At 43.3% G+C, this 17,497-nt stretch overlaps 1 protein-coding gene across 3 annotated transcripts in view; it reads right to left on the bottom strand.

Annotated features, from left to right (window-relative positions):
* Positions 1 to 17,497, bottom strand: part of PTPRG (protein tyrosine phosphatase receptor type G) — a 691,435-nt gene that overhangs the window by 38,789 nt on the left and 635,149 nt on the right. For all 3 annotated transcript variants that reach the window (XM_019795516.2, XM_019795515.2, XM_019795517.2), the window contains 2 exons: positions 14,008 to 14,099; positions 2,229 to 2,320 (listed from right to left, as the gene is read on the bottom strand). In XM_019795516.2, the coding sequence (XP_019651075.1) occupies positions 2,229 to 2,320; positions 14,008 to 14,099 (184 nt within the window). The remainder of the gene's footprint in view (positions 1 to 2,228; positions 2,321 to 14,007; positions 14,100 to 17,497) is intronic.

Here is a 17,497-nt window from a genome sequence, read left to right as displayed (position 1 = left end):
TTGACTTTACTACTCTCCTACCATAATGAGGGTTCTGTTTTGTTTTCCTTTTTTTTCTTTTTTAAGATTTTTACTTATTTTTAAGTGATCTCTATACCCATCGTGGGGCTCAAACCTGCAACCTTAAGATCAAGAGTCACATGCTCCACCGACTGAGCTGGCCAGGCGCCCCAGTTTTGTTTTTCTTTAAATCCCACAAAAATCTCTTTTCCTGACCTTTTTTAATAGCCTGTTCCTATCTTGTTTATAAAACAGCCTTAATAATTCCTTAAATAGCCTGCTACTAGTTATCCTTTCTAGCAGAGCTGATGAAAACGAATACCACTACTGTTGTAAAATACTTCAAAATGTCCCTCAGTGAGAAGAGGACAGTATCTTAAGGACTTGTTCTGTTTCATTCCTCCCTTTACGTTGCTGCCTTATTGTTCTTTTCGGAAGACAGGACAGTCTTCCTATTCTGAATAGCTCTGACATTCTACCTTCAGACCAGGAGGAACTGTGAAACGACAACCACAGAACAAGGCCTCTCTTGTCCCTGCCCTCCTGCACCCCTCCCTTCACCACCAGCTAGTAAGACTTAAGCTATAAAGTTCAATATAGGAGGCAAAAGCTTCTAGTCACTTTTTTTTTTTTTAAAGGATAGAAACAGGGTGCAGATGCCCAGAATTTGTTAACAGGCTTGATTTTGATGCAGCAAAGCCCATTTTAAGTCAGATCGAGTTTATAGAGGTGTAGCTGATTATTTTGAATAATTAAATGGTGTCAAAACCAGCTGTGATGAATAGCACCGGGGTCTCAAATCATAAATAATTGAGAAACTGGAGTTGCATTTGGTCATCCCGATCTAATTCTGTTCTCCAGAGGATAAATGTTTGTCCTGAATACCATCAACATTGTTAAATGCCTCAATATTCTTGCTCAGTCATCCAGCCAATAGTCAATTGAGCTAAATCACTTCAACAGCACACACATTTGCTGTCCTCATGAATACAAAATGTTTGACTTTAAACCATGTTCTTCGTACTTGAATGGGCACCTCTTTTGGTAAGCATCTAATAGTCACATTAAATACCTGACATGTTTTTGTCTGTCCCATGATACATAGGACTTTGCCGAATAAATCAGAGGGTTCCTTCTCTCTCCCACCTCTGCTTTGGTTTTGCTCAGAAAAACAAAAAACTAAGAGAAAGACTTCCTTTCAAACCAGTTGTCAGAATTGCCTTTATGATGGCCTCTGGGGACTCTGAATTTGCACAGAGACGGGGGCTTTGGGTCCTGTGTTCATTTCTCCCTGTGCCTCCTTTCCATGACATCATTTAAGCCCTGAATCCCACTTTGTGAAAAGAGGTGGGCAGTTCAGCAGCACCATCGTCATTTCCATTTTAAAGGAAGAAAGAGAGAGAGAAAGGCACCGACTCACCCACAAAGCTAGAAGACAGCTGAGCTGCCATGAAAACTTGGCCTCCTCGGCACAACTCTTGCTGCCAGAGATGTGCCTTAGTTAAGCGCCTCAGTGAAGAAAAGGGCAGTCTGTTTAATAGCTCCTCATTGACACCCTGTCACTGATGCACTGGCAGGGAACCCGGAGCTGGCAGGGCGGTGCGTGCCACGCTCTACCTTGTTTCCTTCGCCACAGTTCTTAAAATCACAGGGCTGTGTTCACGCACGTCTTCTCCCCAAGAATTAATCATCACGAAAACCGCCACCATCCACCTTTGCAGGGGCTTACCAGGGAACCCGGCACTCTCAAGGACGTGCATCATTCCCTTTTCCCAGCTTCGGGATGTCAGTGACAGGAGCGCCATTTCTAAGAACGAGGAAGCTGGGCCATCGGAAAGGAAGTGACTGGCCCAAGGATAAGGAAGCACACTGCCTCCCACGGAGCCAGCTCCCCGTTCCCCAGACTGCAGATCCGCTGCCTTCTCTGCACTTCGTGCAGCCCAGAGACATGGGCCCTACCACTGTCCCAGATAGGATTACGATGAAGACAGAACCTGGGGGCTTGCCTCTTTTCCACCACTAAGTCTGTTCTTTTCTGGAAGCGCATGTGCAGGACATGGGGAACCAACTCCCTCTCACCTAGTCTTGTAAAGAAAAAAGAACACTCTCCAACTTTTTCCAGTATTTTTTTTTTTGTTATGCTTGAATGGATTCATTTCAAGTTTATAAAAATCCTTATAAAGGAAGAGCTGGGTTTCTGGAAATTAACTTCCAGTTTTGAAACGTACCTCAAAATCCTCGGAGAACCCATGCTGGTTATTAGAATAGAGCTCACCAATGTGTTTAACAAACTGTTTGACAGGAATGGCTTCCATGTCATCTGTGGGGATAAAATGATATTCAGAGTCACACAGAATATACTTCAATAAAACAAGTGACACCGATAAGGGATTATTAAAGACAAACATTGGACTTTTGAGAGGAGTGGAAGGACTGTATCACCCGAAGTAGACGTCCTTAAGAAAAGTGTCAGGATGTAGTCTACTTTTCTGTCTTACTAGGATTTTGAGTGCCTAGAAACTAGGTTAAATACAGTTGTTGTTTCTTTTCTTTCTTTTTTTTTTTTTATAGGTACCTAGGGAATTAGCTTTTTTTTTAAATATCCAAGGCAATTTACATAGTTAAATTACCACATCATACTCATAACTGAAAGTCTGAACTTCCTAAGGGTACCTACTTGTCAAGAAATTTTATCACAGCCTAAGATTTTTTTTTTTAAATTGCTCTTCAGTGAGGTCCTGCTTGAACTTGGAGCAATGAAGTTCTATTTCCAGTCTCTGAAGTCGCAGCAATCTTTATACACAATTACAGGGAGATGCCATTGTACCAGCTGGCTTGGGTACAATGCCATCTATGTTTAAGTGTTCAAAATTTTAGTTCAAGACAGCTGTGTCTTCATGATGCCAAATAATCAGTTTGACTGAATTAACTGGATTTTTGGGGTGTTGACAGACTAGGTATAGATTCAGGAAGACTCCACATTCCAACTTATTGTAGTGTTGTCACTTCAAAAGGATATTTGCAGTTCATGAGCCCAAAGTGTGTTTTGGGCGGATTTTTCCAGATCTGGTCCGATACTGGAGTACCGGCCACAAAACTGCCACACCCCACGTACTGGAGCTCCCCAACCGCCTTCCCTCGACCCTCCCCCGCAAATATTTCTTTAAAAATACTCTGCTGAATTTGAGATAAACAACAGACATGACATTTACTTTATTCAGAGTGAAAGATCTTTGGCAAACGCACAAACATCTAAACTGCCACAGATGCTTTTCTTAGCAAAGGGTATGAAGATCTGTATGTGTAAATGAGGTCCTACTTTGGCAAGAATGTTATAGATCCAGGCCTGACAATCTGATTTCTCTTCATCTGGTGACAGTTAACATTGACTATGTCATTCCTTCTCTACTTTCTTTCGAGAGAGCAAAGCTCTAGGGTGGCTTTTTGCATCTATTGACATTTTCAAACTTGAATCATTCTTAAGCGGAAAATAGCATCTCTTATACTTTGTTTAAGGAAGGTGACTTACATGTTCATAATCCAAACTGCTTAGCACAGAAATGTTACTGATCAAATACGTGGTGCTCTGGAAGCACCAATTCTTTCTGTGTGAACAATTAAAGACCTAATCATTTTAATAGGCCACCTTATGAAAAAAATTGCCAAGTTATTTACAAATATTTCAGGATTGAAGATGTTCATGAATATGCAATCATTCTGCACGCCCAAGAAATCTATAGCTCCCATAATGATGTAACCAGCATTAACAAAGTAAGCGGAGCCAAAACGTTTCCCCAGAATATTGAGCAGAATGCACAGTTCAAGAAAAATTTCCAAAATTATCTGATCAACTTCGCCTACAATGTTTAGAAGTAAGCAAATCCTACAATCAAGATCAAGTGGCAAAGAAATGTTCTGAAGTTGAGATAAGGGTTAATAGGTACAAAATTGGGAGTCTTGAAAAGATTAACCCAAAGAAACTCCTCTTTGGACAAGGGGCAAAATGAGCGAGATGGGACACAACCTACCCCTGCAAACACTCTCGTATACAGACTGCAGCATTTCGTTCCAGCTTATTTAGAAACCAAACACAACACTGTTTCCGAGCGGGACATTGTTAATACCGCAATAGGCCGAGGGCAACATTTATCCCATGATAACTTAGAATTTCAGAATTCCAATAAATTCATGGTGCATACAGACTCTAGTTCAAAATACGAAAACACATCAGCTTTAGAGGTATTTTACTCTGCGAAGTCAAAAACCAAAAGAGGCAGAAAACATGGCATTTTAAAGGCCAAAGCCCACCTCAAGTCATTTAAAAAAAAAAAAAAAGGTTTTCAGGGTAACAATTTATTATTACTATTTTTTTTCAGCCAAGTGCCCAAGTATAATATCCCAGCTAATGCCATACATGTCCAGAAATCAGTCTGCCTGCTGTCCCCCTGGCTAGATGCAGGAAAAATCCAGCAGAGCTCAGTAGGATAATCATGGAAATCTATGACTCACTAGTCTCTCCAACTAGCTTCTTGATCCAGGGAAGTCTAACCACACCCCTCTGGGTTTCCAGGCACCACCAGTAACATCATAAACTACCAGACAGGCAGACAGACAGGCAGACAGACACACACATGCAGATGCACGCACATAAGCACGCGGTACGGACCGCTACCAGCAACCCAATAATACATTGTCTTTCAATCAAGATAAATGAAGCTGAAGGGTCACAAATCTTTTTTCTCAATATGAAGATGAATATAAGGCTATGACTAATTAGAAGTCCTCATAGTTATTCCTCTTAAATAGTTCTTCTATTAAATTTCTCACAACATGAGCCAGATAATTATAAAATGACTGTAACTAGCAGAAGGCCAAACAATTAGGACAGTGTTGTAGACCAGATCTTCTCAGATTTTTGTCTGGCAAGACCCCGTGGTGTTAGAGGACATCCATCTGAAAGATGTTATTTCACTTAGGTATCTGTTTCATTAACGGATACAGAGACCATTAGCAGCACTAACCATGGGCCAGGCACTCCCAACGCCCTTCAGGTGGATTAACATCTACTCCAAACCTCCCAGTAACCTCAGGAGATGGGTACGATTTTCCTACTCATCTCATAGTTGAGAAAATAAGCTCAGAAGGATTTGGGGTGCCTGGGTGGCACGGCGGTTAAGCGTCTGCCTTCAGCTCAGGGCGTGATCCTGGCGTTATGGGATCGAGCCCCACATCAGGCTCCTCTGCTATGAGCCTGCTTCTTCCTCTCCCACTCCCTCTGCTTGTGTTCCCTCTCTCACTGGCTGTCTCTATCTCTGTCGCATAAATAATTAAAATATTTAAAAAAAAAAAAAAAGAAAAAGGATTAACCGAAGGCCAGACAATGGCAGAAGCTGGCCACAGACCCAAGGTCAAGAGAGAGTGGCCGTGATCTGGGTCAGAGTGAATGGGAAACCACTGGATGAGGCATTTACCGAGCACCCAGGACGCAGCCAGGCATTAGGGAGATGGTCTCTGCCCAAGGGCACATTTGTGTTGGAGAAGAGATGAATCTCAGCAGGAGTGAGCAAGGATTACACGGTGAAGACGCCAAGTGTCAGGAAAAGGATGGATTTGATGACTCAGGTGAGAATAAATGTCACCGATGTAGTGGTGATGAAGAAAAAAAAATGTGAGCTCGAATCAAAGGGAGAGGTTTTCACTAACTACAGGTTAGTCAGGGAGATGGTGAGGATATAATTGAAACGGTCTCAAGAGAGGCTCCGTAGAATGACAAGAGAATCACCATGTATTGCGCCCTTACTGGTCACCAGGGACTGTGCTAACTGCTTGCCATACGTTCAGCTTTACCAGAACTAGGTGAACATTGTTCTCCTCACATGCCACACAAGGTAGTGGAAGCAACATGTCCAAAGTGACCAGTAACTCCGCAAGCAGAGGTGTGATCTGAAGCCTGGTGTGTACCGCACGTGGAGACCGTGCTGCTCCACACTGTGACCCCCGACTCGTCTTCGTTCTCCAAGCACAATTTCCAGGAAGAACAAGGAATGAAACAAGAGTATCTCGGTTAATTAAACAGAGTATCTTGGATAAAATGTTCCCGTTTAATTTTGTGCCAATATTTTTAGTTACAGAATTTTCAGATACCAAAGATTTAAATTAGGCAAAAATGGGAGTGCTGCTGTTATCCTTAAATCACCCCATTAGAAGAGGTTTGGTATAGTCAGTTGGGAAGCAGCACCTTAGGAGTAAGATTGTTATTCCATATTATTATTTACACTTTGTTCCAAGATTTCAGCTCTTGGTGGTTGGAATTAAACTTCATATATAAGAGGACTTTTACTGTGGTCAGCGGCCTTATGTACCCCTTCTGATGATGTCTGAAGTTAGTCTCTGGTTTGCAAGGTACCCAAAAAGGCACATTCAGAGAGGGTGAACATCTACTAAGAAGAAAGTACCAAAGACGAGAGATTCCATGGAGGTAAAAAAGAGCTCGAGATTATTCACGTTAAATAAAACATAATAAATAAAGAATAACGCATTGAACATAGAGAAAAGCTGCTTCCAGAATCTGGTTATGTCTCTGCTGTACTTGCAATTTGGAGCCAGGTAGAGGGAAATCACCCCTATATTGGTCTATGGTTCTAACCTTGCCTGTGCTCACTTCGCTTTCTCTTCCTCTTCAGGAATAACAGATAAACAGAAAGCGGAAACTTCACTTGCTTGTCTTTTTTTGATATTAGAAAGGAAAAAAATCAGCAGCCGAGGCTGTTCTTGAACATCATCCCCAGGGAGGTGCCGCAGAGGGCTCAGCCCACCATGCAGCTCCGTGGCTGGGTCTTCAGCCTGTCACTCAGTAAAACTGTCTAGCTGTCATTTTTGTTACTGATGGCAGGAAGCATCCTGTGTGCCAGGCATGTAGGGGCACTGGTGTAAGTGGAGAAGCCAGAGCCAGATGGCCTGGTGGTAGGACTTCACCTCTCTGTAATTCCCTTTCCTTATCTGTAAAATGGGAATGATAATGACTTTCATAGAGAGTTATGAAAAGTCAACAGATGACCGAAGCAGTTACAAGAGTGCTTGGCATTTAGTGAATGCTTGATAACTAGGATTTATTGTTGGGTGCTAATTGCGTGGCCTTATGATTTGGGGCTGTGATTACCCATTTTACAGATGGGGAGACTGGCTAAAGGAGACCCAAGAGCTTGGCCAAGGTCCACTATCACTATCACGTGGTGGGGCCAGGCTGACTCTGAAGCCTTGTGTCTTCCATTTCATTTGACCTCTCTCTAGACCTTAAACTGAACATATGTGGTTAGAGAGGGCAGAAAACCACAATAAAATATTTTTAAAAAATAAATAAAAAGCATTGTTTATTTATTTGAAAGAGAGAGAGAGAGCACTGAGGGAAAGGGAGAAGCAGTCTCCCTGCTGAGCAGAGAGCCTGATGTGGGGCTCAATCCCAGGACCCTGAGATCATGACCTGAGCTGAAGGCAGATGCTTTACTGACTAAGCCACCCAGGCGCCCCCAATAATGCTTTTTAAAGAAACTTTCTGACTTAAAAGGAATGAAATGATACACTTTGGCTTTAACAGTAAGCTTCAGTCAACCTAGAAAATTCACACTGGTATTCTGATCATGTTGATGATGCCAGGTAAAATGAAGGTTGCAGGGTTTACCTTCCTGCCGAGATGCTTAGTGCTGGGGTTGACTGGTTTAACGTCCGTTTAAGAAAATATCCGCATTGGCAGGGTGCAGGTACATATATAATTACCATTACCAGTCCAGAGGGCCTTCAGTCACCTACTCTGCCACCAATCTCTGTGAAGTTCATTTAACCCCTAGCAGTTCCCGCAACCCTCTGCCAAATCCCAACCAATTCTGTCCCTCAGCAGGGGAAACCTCTAAAGCCCCAACGCAGTCCCTGGGTCAAGTCCCTCCTGCTCAGACCTTACACTCCTACTCCTCCAAGTCCCACAACTGGGCTGTTCACCACCCCTCTAATGGACAGACCTGGATTTCAGGAACTCAGTCCCTTCTTGCCTGCCCGCTCAGCTCCCAGAGGCCAAATTCAGGCCTCTCTCTGCACTTGGTAAGACCTCTGTGTCCACTTAGGAAAATAAAGCAAACATGAAACGAAAGAACGTTATTGGGATTTTCATTTCCGCATTAGGGCACAACAAACAGATTTTTGTCTAAATCAGACTCTCTGGATGCAAGGAGTGTTGTGGAGATTGGAACATTTTATTTCCTGCCATAAAAAGAAATCTCTTTTCATTTATGACACAATGAAGTCAATAAAGAAAAGGCTTCATTATAGTCAAAAGACCAATGAATCTCCTTTGGAGATAATCTCTGTATAAATAAAACATGCCAACAAGGTTGGTTTAATCCCAAGGGTTTTAAACTGCATGTTTAAAACCTCTTTATATGCTGGCACCCTGCTGAAGCCAGTGACCTTCAAATTATTAAGATGTATTTTAACTGCTGGAAAGGCATGAATCATTTCTGGATTTCCAAGCTCCTGGTTAGCAGCAACACTGTTTTGTAACGGTCTTATTAGCAAGTTAGATTCTCTAATTTCCACAAACAAAGCATTTCTAAGGACATTTGTGCCTGACGATATGCACATTTGGAAAAGCCCATACAACTTAGCCAATTATCAGGTTAATTTCATAAGCTAAGTTTTGATTTTAAAAAGCTGTAATATAATGAAAGTCTGAAAGAATACTACAATGCAGCGAAAATAGTCTGTAGATGGTGCATGTTCGTAATGCTGCGGTAACTGCAATGAAAAGATTAATTATTGAAGTGTGTCCTTTAAAACGAGTACCTCCTGATTGGAAACTCTAGATTTTTAAAAGTACTCGCAGATGTGAAGAATAATGTGGATCTTAAAGGAACTCTGTGACCACTTCACTATCTTAAAAACGTCACAGACGTAAGTATTACTTAGAAAGCATTACAGGGGACTGACCGCTAAGCTCCTGCAGTTAATTATGCTTCACCCTCCCAGGGTAACAATGGAGAACCCATAACCATGGAACGTTTGGTTCTGAAGAACCTTTAGTGAAAAGTATCACGAGTCAGAGCCCCTTTTATTCTCCCGCACAAGTCAGAGTTCAAGTTACCCGGAAAACCAACTAACCACTAACCACTGTTCCCATATATGGAACAAGTACTCTAATTCCAAATTTTCCCGATGAAAGAATTGATATTCCTTCTATAGTGATTGGAAGGCAGCTTCAAAAGCACTTCTTTAATTTCTTTCACACTGGATAAATATTGTGTTAGAAGAGTTCTTTCTAATGTAGCTACCCAACCTTGGCCATCATATTCACATCCTCTAGCATGTCTACTTTTTAGATAAGTGTAGGTGAGATCAGGAAGAAGAAATGTCTTCATTCTGACAAGACTGTCTTTGCTATGTTAAATCAGGAGAACATACTGAAGATTCTAAACTGAATTTCAAGTCAATTAGTAAAATGAGTAACTTAGAATTCCTCAAAAATTCCTATAAATGGCTGTGTCTAAGGGACGAGTGATCAATTAACAAACCTCTCCTTAACCATTTGGCTATTTTATAATACTTCTTAAAAAGTTAGTGTAACTTACTGATTCTACTTACACTTTGGGATTTAAAGACCAGAGCTGTTTAATGAACTTCAACCACAGCAGAATCATCCAAAAGTTTCAACAGATTTGTGAATTTCTCCCTAAGTCATTTAAATCACATAGGCCTATTTTTGCACAGGGAATGGAAGTATAGGTGGGAAGAGCGCCTTTTTCTTCAAAAGTAAGAGAATAAAAAGGACTAGGGAACAGAGTAGAGATGAGTTTTTGATAAGGAAGAAACTTGAACAAAAGAATAATGAAACTACTCAGCGGGCTGTAAGAGAATTCAGCGGAGAGGCAAAAGGTCAGTGCTTGGTGGAAGGTCACCATCAAGAACTCGGGGGGAAAAAAATTACAGGGGATATTCACATGTATTTGAAATGCCTTGATTTAAAGAATGGATATCCAAATGAGGTGCTTAAAGTCTTGAGATATCAGAACTGTCAGAACAGCATGCCAAGGGGCGGCAGAGCCATTTCAAAGCATCTGTGCTTTGAAGCCACACAGAGAATTCCAGCGTTAGCTCCACCCTTCCCATCAGCTGGGTGATTGAATAGGGTCTCTGAGCCTCAGGTTCTGCAGCTATAAGAGGAGGCTATCCACTGCACCTGTCTCTACAGGACTGACTGCAGTGAAAATAAACCATGTCGTCAGTAAACACTCAATACATATTGCATAATGTTTTCTAAAAAGAATGGTTAAATGTAAAGGAAGTTCTAGGAACAGAGCTTGTTCCATATTCTAGTGATGACCCCAAAGCTCTATTTCATAACAGCGTGGTGCCTGAGTTTTCATTCTTACCCTGTTGCATCCATACATTTTTAACCAGTATAATGGTTCAGTTTACTACAGTGGTTGTCTGGAAGTATCTTTCTTTTTAAACAATCAGTTATAGGAAATAAGGAGTTCAAGAGATAACAGTTGATAAATCGGAAGCCCAGTAGTCCTGTTATTAGGTTTTGAACAAGGATAAGATATAACTGAGGTTGGGTGCCTGGGTGGCTCAGTCGGTTAAGCATCTGCCTTTGGCTCAGGTCATGATCCTGGGGTCTTGGGATCGAGCCCTGCATCGGGCTCCCTGCTCGGCGGGGAGCCTGCTTCTCCCTCTGCTCCTCCCTCACCCCTGCCTGTGTGCGTGTGCGCACTTTCTCTCTCATGAATAAATAAATAAATATCTTAAAAAATATGTAACTGAGGCCTGGTGGGTAGAACAAGTACTTGATATGAACTCTGTAAATATCCTACTATTTTTGGAAATAAGAACACTGAGATAATTCCTAGGGTAAATCATTCACAAGGACCCCAAGGAGGTCTCCACTAAGGAAAAGTTGGGGTGAAAGCTTTACCAGAGTGAAAATAACTCATGAATTTATTAAAAAGTGTTTCTCTTATATTGAATTTCTTATGTATGACATAGTTGGATGCTAATAACCAGAAGAAACCATGAGAATAGAGAGAATAGTGGATCATTGAAGTGCATTATAAATTAGAAAATATTTTACAAATGGGACTATTAAACAGGTCAGTGGGGGGTTTGGTTTCAGAAAAAGGGAGAGAGTGGGATTAAATTGAAAAATCTTTAAAGAAAGGTCATGGGGAGTAAGTTCTTCCCAGTTAAGGGTGAAATGAGTTGATGTGCCTTGGCAAAGGCCCCCCAAGAAGGCTGTGCCATCTGGGAACAGAGAGAAAGAGCAGCCTCGCTCTTGGTTTCTTTAGGTCCCTTCCCGTCACACCGCACTGTAGCATTCCCACTACTTCCCTTTTACAGTCATGTCACGGCTCCTCAAGGCTGCATTTACTACGCCCAGTGAGGTACAACTGAACACAGATTTCTCAGTCAGTGGAGAATTTAAAGCAATTTTCTTCCCAAGTACTTACACTACCAGCGAGTATGAATTAGGAAAAACTCCCATTTCAAGAAATGCCTTTGAGTGGTGAGTACAGGAATCCCCCCCTCATCTGGCCTTTTAGTTCCCTGCACTCAGCTGCGGTCTCCTGATGTATCATCTGAAGGACAACAGTAGCCGAATGCTACGTCACATGCCTACGTCATTCCCCTCACTGCAGCTCACCACACAGGCGTTTTATCTCACACCATCACAAGAACGGTGAGGACGGTACAATAAGATGTTTTGAGAAAGACCACATAACTTTGATGACAACATATGGTTATAATTCTTCTCTTTTATTATTAGTTATTATTGTGAATCTCTTACTGTGCCTAATTTATAAATTAAACTTTCTCACAGGTATGTACGTAGAAAACACTCGAAAGCCCTTCTGGTCTGAAACACCTACCCAGAGGTGTGGTAAGGCAGGCACAACGGATTGGCATTTTCTCAGGATTCTAGTGAACTGAAAATCCTCAAGTCCAACGGAAAGAGCAAGGCGCGGTGGGCCACACCCAGTGAATGCGGCACGATCCCAACCTGAGGACCAGGCAAATACTCGTTCTCCACAGCTGCTGAGGTGAATGATACCGTGATTTCGGAGAGAACGCTTCAACAACTGACATTTCTGGCTCACAGTTTCCAAAATGCTTCTCATCTGAGTTTTAACACTGCCTCAAGTGTAGGTAAGATCGAACATCCTGTTCATTTTACAGAGTCTGGGAACTAAGGCTCAGAGAGGTCAAGGTACTGACCAAAGGTTTCACGGCAGAGGCAGGGCAAGATCCTAGGTTTTCTGATTCCCAATCCAGTGGGAAAAGAAAATAAACACTGAAAGACAGCCCAAGAAGTATCTCACCATCTAACCTTCTAAAATAGATTTCAGGTACCCAACAGCTGTGTCTGTCAGAGGACTCAGTTCAGAGGAGAGAGAAACTCCTAGGCATTTGCCAGAGGTCCACACGTTCTAGGGGATGCAAGACGAAAATGATTCTACACACGTGCTAGTGCACGAATCCTGCAGATTCGACAAAACGACCTACTCCACGCAAGTGAAGACTGAGGACTCCTGTCTGCTTCGGCTCCTCTCAAAGGCAGGACTACAGTTTCCTCCACCAAGACTCAAGGGTGAGGGTCAGGGAAGAAGAACGGAGGGGAACACAAAACCTGTCCCCTCTGTCTGGGAATGGGTTAGCAGCCATGAAATGATCCAGTAGGAATGTACCCAGAGCCTCTTCTGCTACCCCTCTTGCTTCTGTGTGACAAGCTTCCGTGAGAGAAGATGACCAGAACAGAGAACACAGGGCCAATTCCAGCAATCCCTAATGACTTCGCATAGACTGACACATAAAGGTCCCATGAACCCCCCAACCGTAACCGCACCTCGTGAAGGTTTTTACACAACAGAAGCATTCCGTGGCACCGAGAGAATGACTGTACCTCCAAGCTTCACAGATACAACCTCTGAAGAACTTTAAGGAAGGTTCGCTGACGTGAATTCATTTGTCCCGAGAATTAAAGAATGCTAACTCTGTGCCGGGTGTTATCCTAGGTCTAAGGAGACATCCGCTTGCCTCTATGAAGCTCTCTTTGGCAGAGGAGGAGACAGTAAACCAACAAGAACAATACGTGGCGTATTAGACGGGGAAGACCTTTCTGGAGAATGAGGGATGCTGCACGTGTGTGGGACGCAGCACTAGGGGAAAAGGAGTGCCTCCATTTAGAAAAAAACAATGAATGTCAGGAGGGTGGACGTCAGAGATATCTAAAGATAGATATTTACCAGGACATCCAGAAACCCAGACGAAGAAAGTTCAAACCTGGCAAAAAGGAAGGGATGCCAAACCCACATGGTGGGAGCCACCTTCAATTCCCACATCCCCTCTCCTACAGCTAGGCGGCTGCCGAACTTCCCCATGTTTATGGCATTTATAGAATTCACTACAGTGTCTTCCACCAGTCCCCACCCGAATGCTAACCGGGTGTTTCATCTTTTACCTGAGGACCAGTGAAATAAGCCCTGGACCAAGAGTGTAGCCCTAGACTTCCCCCACAAAATCCTAAGAAGCAAAACTTCCAACGCTAAGATAAAGTATTTGCAGGATACGGAATCTTAGGAGACAATGCGAGAAAACTGCATTACAAATTGTGATCTAAAAAAAAAAAAAAAAGTAAGTGCAAATTGCCTATCAAAATGAAATCCGGTCCACGTGGATTGCAAGTATCTATGCTTTCCCTTTTGTCTGCCGTTATTTCCCCTCCCTGCATGTGAGTCTATCCTGTATTAACTCATAGTCATTTGTTCCTCTCAAAGAGGAATTCATCACACTGCAGATATGTAAAGGAGCAAAGATTTCATTAAACTCCCCTTAGTTAAGGATCTCTTAGACAGGGCAAGCTTTCAAAGGCTAGGAAAATAATATTTTGTCATGGCTGTCACACAAAAGTACAAACAAAGGAGAAAAACAATTAGCCCACTGGAAAGAAGAGTGTGTCTTACTTACCCGGAATAGGAATAATAGGGATACTTTCATTGGGGACCACCCGAGGTGAACTGCTATCTTCCACATAGAAATGAGCTGTCTGAAAACATTTTCTGTGTAGGAAAGAGAAAAACATGCAAACAGTGAGACCACAGAAATACACTTTGAGTTCCTTTTTTCAGTTCTTCCTTCACAGGTTTTACCAGCTTTAAATAGCACACAGCACTGAGTGCAAGCCCGTGGAAAAGTAACATGATTTAAGAAGGACAACATTCCGTCTATTGGAAGAATCCCCGATAGCTAAGAATATTTATTTATTTTTATTGCACCATACCTCTCCTGAGATTCAAAAGGGAAAAGCTTAGTAGTGAACCGCTCAAATCCACCAACACTTGGCATACACAGAGCAAAACTTGCTGCACAAACCGTTAGGAGGACCCCCCCACAATATTTCTAAATTTGACCGGTTACAGAAAGAGTAACTTGGTCTTCCAAACCTCCAGCACCAAGTTCAAAACCACACCTCAAACGCACTCATCAAACAGCCCCAAGTACACAATAGCATCACATTGTTAGTACTCAGCAAAGGCCCCCGAAGCTACAGACAGCTCTTTAAGAGGGTCAGAGGGCTTGAAGGGGGCAAGCCCTCAAAATCCGAGGCCCTGGCCACACAACATAGGAGATAAGAACCTGACGCTTGCAGGTGTCCGCTGCCTGTTTTCTGCGTTATTTTACCTGGACTTCAGGCAAAGCAGGGAGCAAACACTGGTCATCATAGGACAGGCAGTGCACAGAAAAGCCATCAGCAGCTCACTCAGCCTCTGCCTACTGATGCTGGCTGGCCCTCGGCTTTCCAGCATCCACGTCACTGCTCATTGCGGCCCTAATGAGCTGCCGGAAGCACAGGCTGAATATTTAATGAGGCTGCTCAGCGTGAATGGCTATTGTGACCAGAGAAGGGTCCCTGTTCATCTGGCGGAGGGCCTTCACAATAGCTGGCCCTACTGCTGGGTCTTTTAGCCAAGCAGGCGGCATCCTTCTGGTGCTCGGTGTCCCTGGGATCCAGCCTGCTCCTCTGACGCCTCACACCAAGCCCTGATTACACACGCTCCAGCCTTGCTCTTCCTGGGGGCTGCATTCCAACCGCTAGAGTTAGTCAACTTTTCTTCAGAGTTGTCTTTGCTCGTTTAATCCAAAGTATCCTGGGATGATTCCGCCGGGCACGGCATTTTTCTTTAAGCAGTGCCTGTTTCCAGACGGAAAGAAGCTCTAACCGATTGTACATTTGGGCACTGTTCTAGAAAGCAATCTGGACTGCTGCTCCATGCCATTAGGGGGTTCTGAACATAAGTCACTCCTACTCGGCACATGTCTTGCAGGACTGCTCTTGCAGAGGGCTGAAAATGATTTTTTTCCTCCTATGAACTGCCTGGCATTGGTAATATAAATAATAAAGCAAGTTTTCATCACTCATCGTTAGCTGCCCTTACCTAAATCTGGAAAGAACGTCCGTCAGTCTGACTTAAGCTACAAGGATATGAAACGCACAAAATGTTTTAGGGCTCTGATAATAACCAGATCTTCTACTGAATGTGAAGATGATGGAAATCCATGTGAAAAACACACACACATGATTTTCTTGTCTGAGGGAGTAGTTGCTTTCTGTTTCTAAATCAGTCATCAAGTTTGCTAATCTTGGATTCTTCTCTCCCTCAAATTTGCACAGATTTCCAGAAAGCAGCATTCAAGTTAAAACACAGGTGACAGACTCCATAAATGAAGTAAAACCTTAACTGCCGAGTGTCGTAGCTAGGCAAAACCTGCTTTTGTTGAAATACTGGACCATTCAAGAACTTACTAACCCAAAGAAATGCTCTCTAACACTGAAACAAATGACATACAATTCATCAGGTCAGACTTGAACTGGAAACACACACACACACCCTTGACAAGTCAGTCTCCTGTTATAAGACATAATAACTATACCTGTTAAATTTCTAATACATGAAACTACTAGTACAAAAAAATTGCTATTGGCCAAGGTACTGTTCAAGTCAGGAGACTCAAAGGATAAACCATATTGTCAATTCTTTTTCTGGAAGAAGGCAGGCAGACTGTTCACTCACTGTTACATGTGGAGCTAACGGCTCTGCATTCTCTTTGGGGAAAAAAAAAAGGCAGTGTGTACCGAAGCACATCACACCCCAGTGCCCCATGTGCTGCTGTTCGTAATGGATTTTCCCCGGAGCAAAATAACCCTGCGACTGTCAGAGAAAAGCACACCACTGCGGATGAAGGTCAGAAATCTGGGAGACACAGCTCTCCACATCTGCACCTTGGTGCATGTCGTACCTACTTTCCTCCCATGCGAGGACTCAGGTGGGCTACGACCTACAGAACTTTGGGGAAATACCTTCCCTTAGAATAAAGGTTTCAGTGGACTCAGCAACCACTGATTCAGCACCCACTGCTCGCAGAGCCTGCAGATAATGCCTTCTCTCTGCAATTGCCTGGAAGCTTCAAAGCCACTTCCTTAAGCCCAGAGAAGCATTCGAATTCCATACATAATACATGATGTCAGCAGAAAAATTAGGAAATACAAATGAACGAAAAGGAAAAGCAATCAATTAAAGTTACTCCAAATCCCCTGCCTAGGGATCATTACTATTAATATTTGGGGGGGTATATCCTTCCACACTTTTCCGCTTTTATTATTGTCCCTCGATCACGGGCGACGAGGGGGCCAGGGCGGTCTGACCAACAAGACAGACAAGGCGCCTCTGTTCTCATGGTGGAGATCTGCAACAGACAAGTCAACGAGCAATTTCAAATGGTCAAGGGCCATGAAGAAAGTAAGGCAGGCTGAGGTGCCCCTGGAGCAGAGACCGCCTGAAGAGGAGGAGCCCCGGGCAGGTGTCGGGGAGGAGCAGCTCGTTCAAGAGCAGAGTGAGCCTGCATGTTGCAGGAACTGAAAGGAAGCGTGAGGTGAAAGCAGGGAAGGGCAGCAGGAGGAAAGGGTGGAGGGGTGGCCAAGAGCCAGATCATGGCAGCTCCAAGGCCACGACCTTCACTGGTGTCTACGGGAGATGGAAAGCCGACCAAGGGCTTTCATCAGTGGAGAGGCACAGCCGGACTCGTCTCCTTCAGAACACTCATTCTGGCTGCTGTGTGATGAGCATGGGGATAGGGCAGCAAAAATGGAGCAAGGAGGTCCATCAGGGGCTACTGTGGTCTTCTCACGCACACACAGACAGGCTGTTTTCTGCTGTGTGTGTAACAAAATCAAATCCTACTGTACCTAACTCCAACACACAGGAACTGACGTACCCATTCATGCTGGCTCCCCCCCAATTTCATGGATGTGTCATATGATTAGCTATTTAGCTCTTTAATCACTAATTACTGGAGGTCTGCTTTTTATTTTTTAAAAGATTTTATTTACTCATTTGAGAGAGAGGAGAGAAAAAGAGAGAGAAAAAAATAAAGAGCACAAGCAGGGGGAGGGGCAGAG

Source organism: Ailuropoda melanoleuca, chromosome 4 (genome assembly GCF_002007445.2).
Source record: "Ailuropoda melanoleuca isolate Jingjing chromosome 4, ASM200744v2, whole genome shotgun sequence".
In the NCBI taxonomy this organism is placed as follows: domain Eukaryota; kingdom Metazoa; phylum Chordata; class Mammalia; order Carnivora; family Ursidae; genus Ailuropoda; species Ailuropoda melanoleuca.
This window is presented reverse-complemented; position numbering and strand designations above follow the sequence as displayed.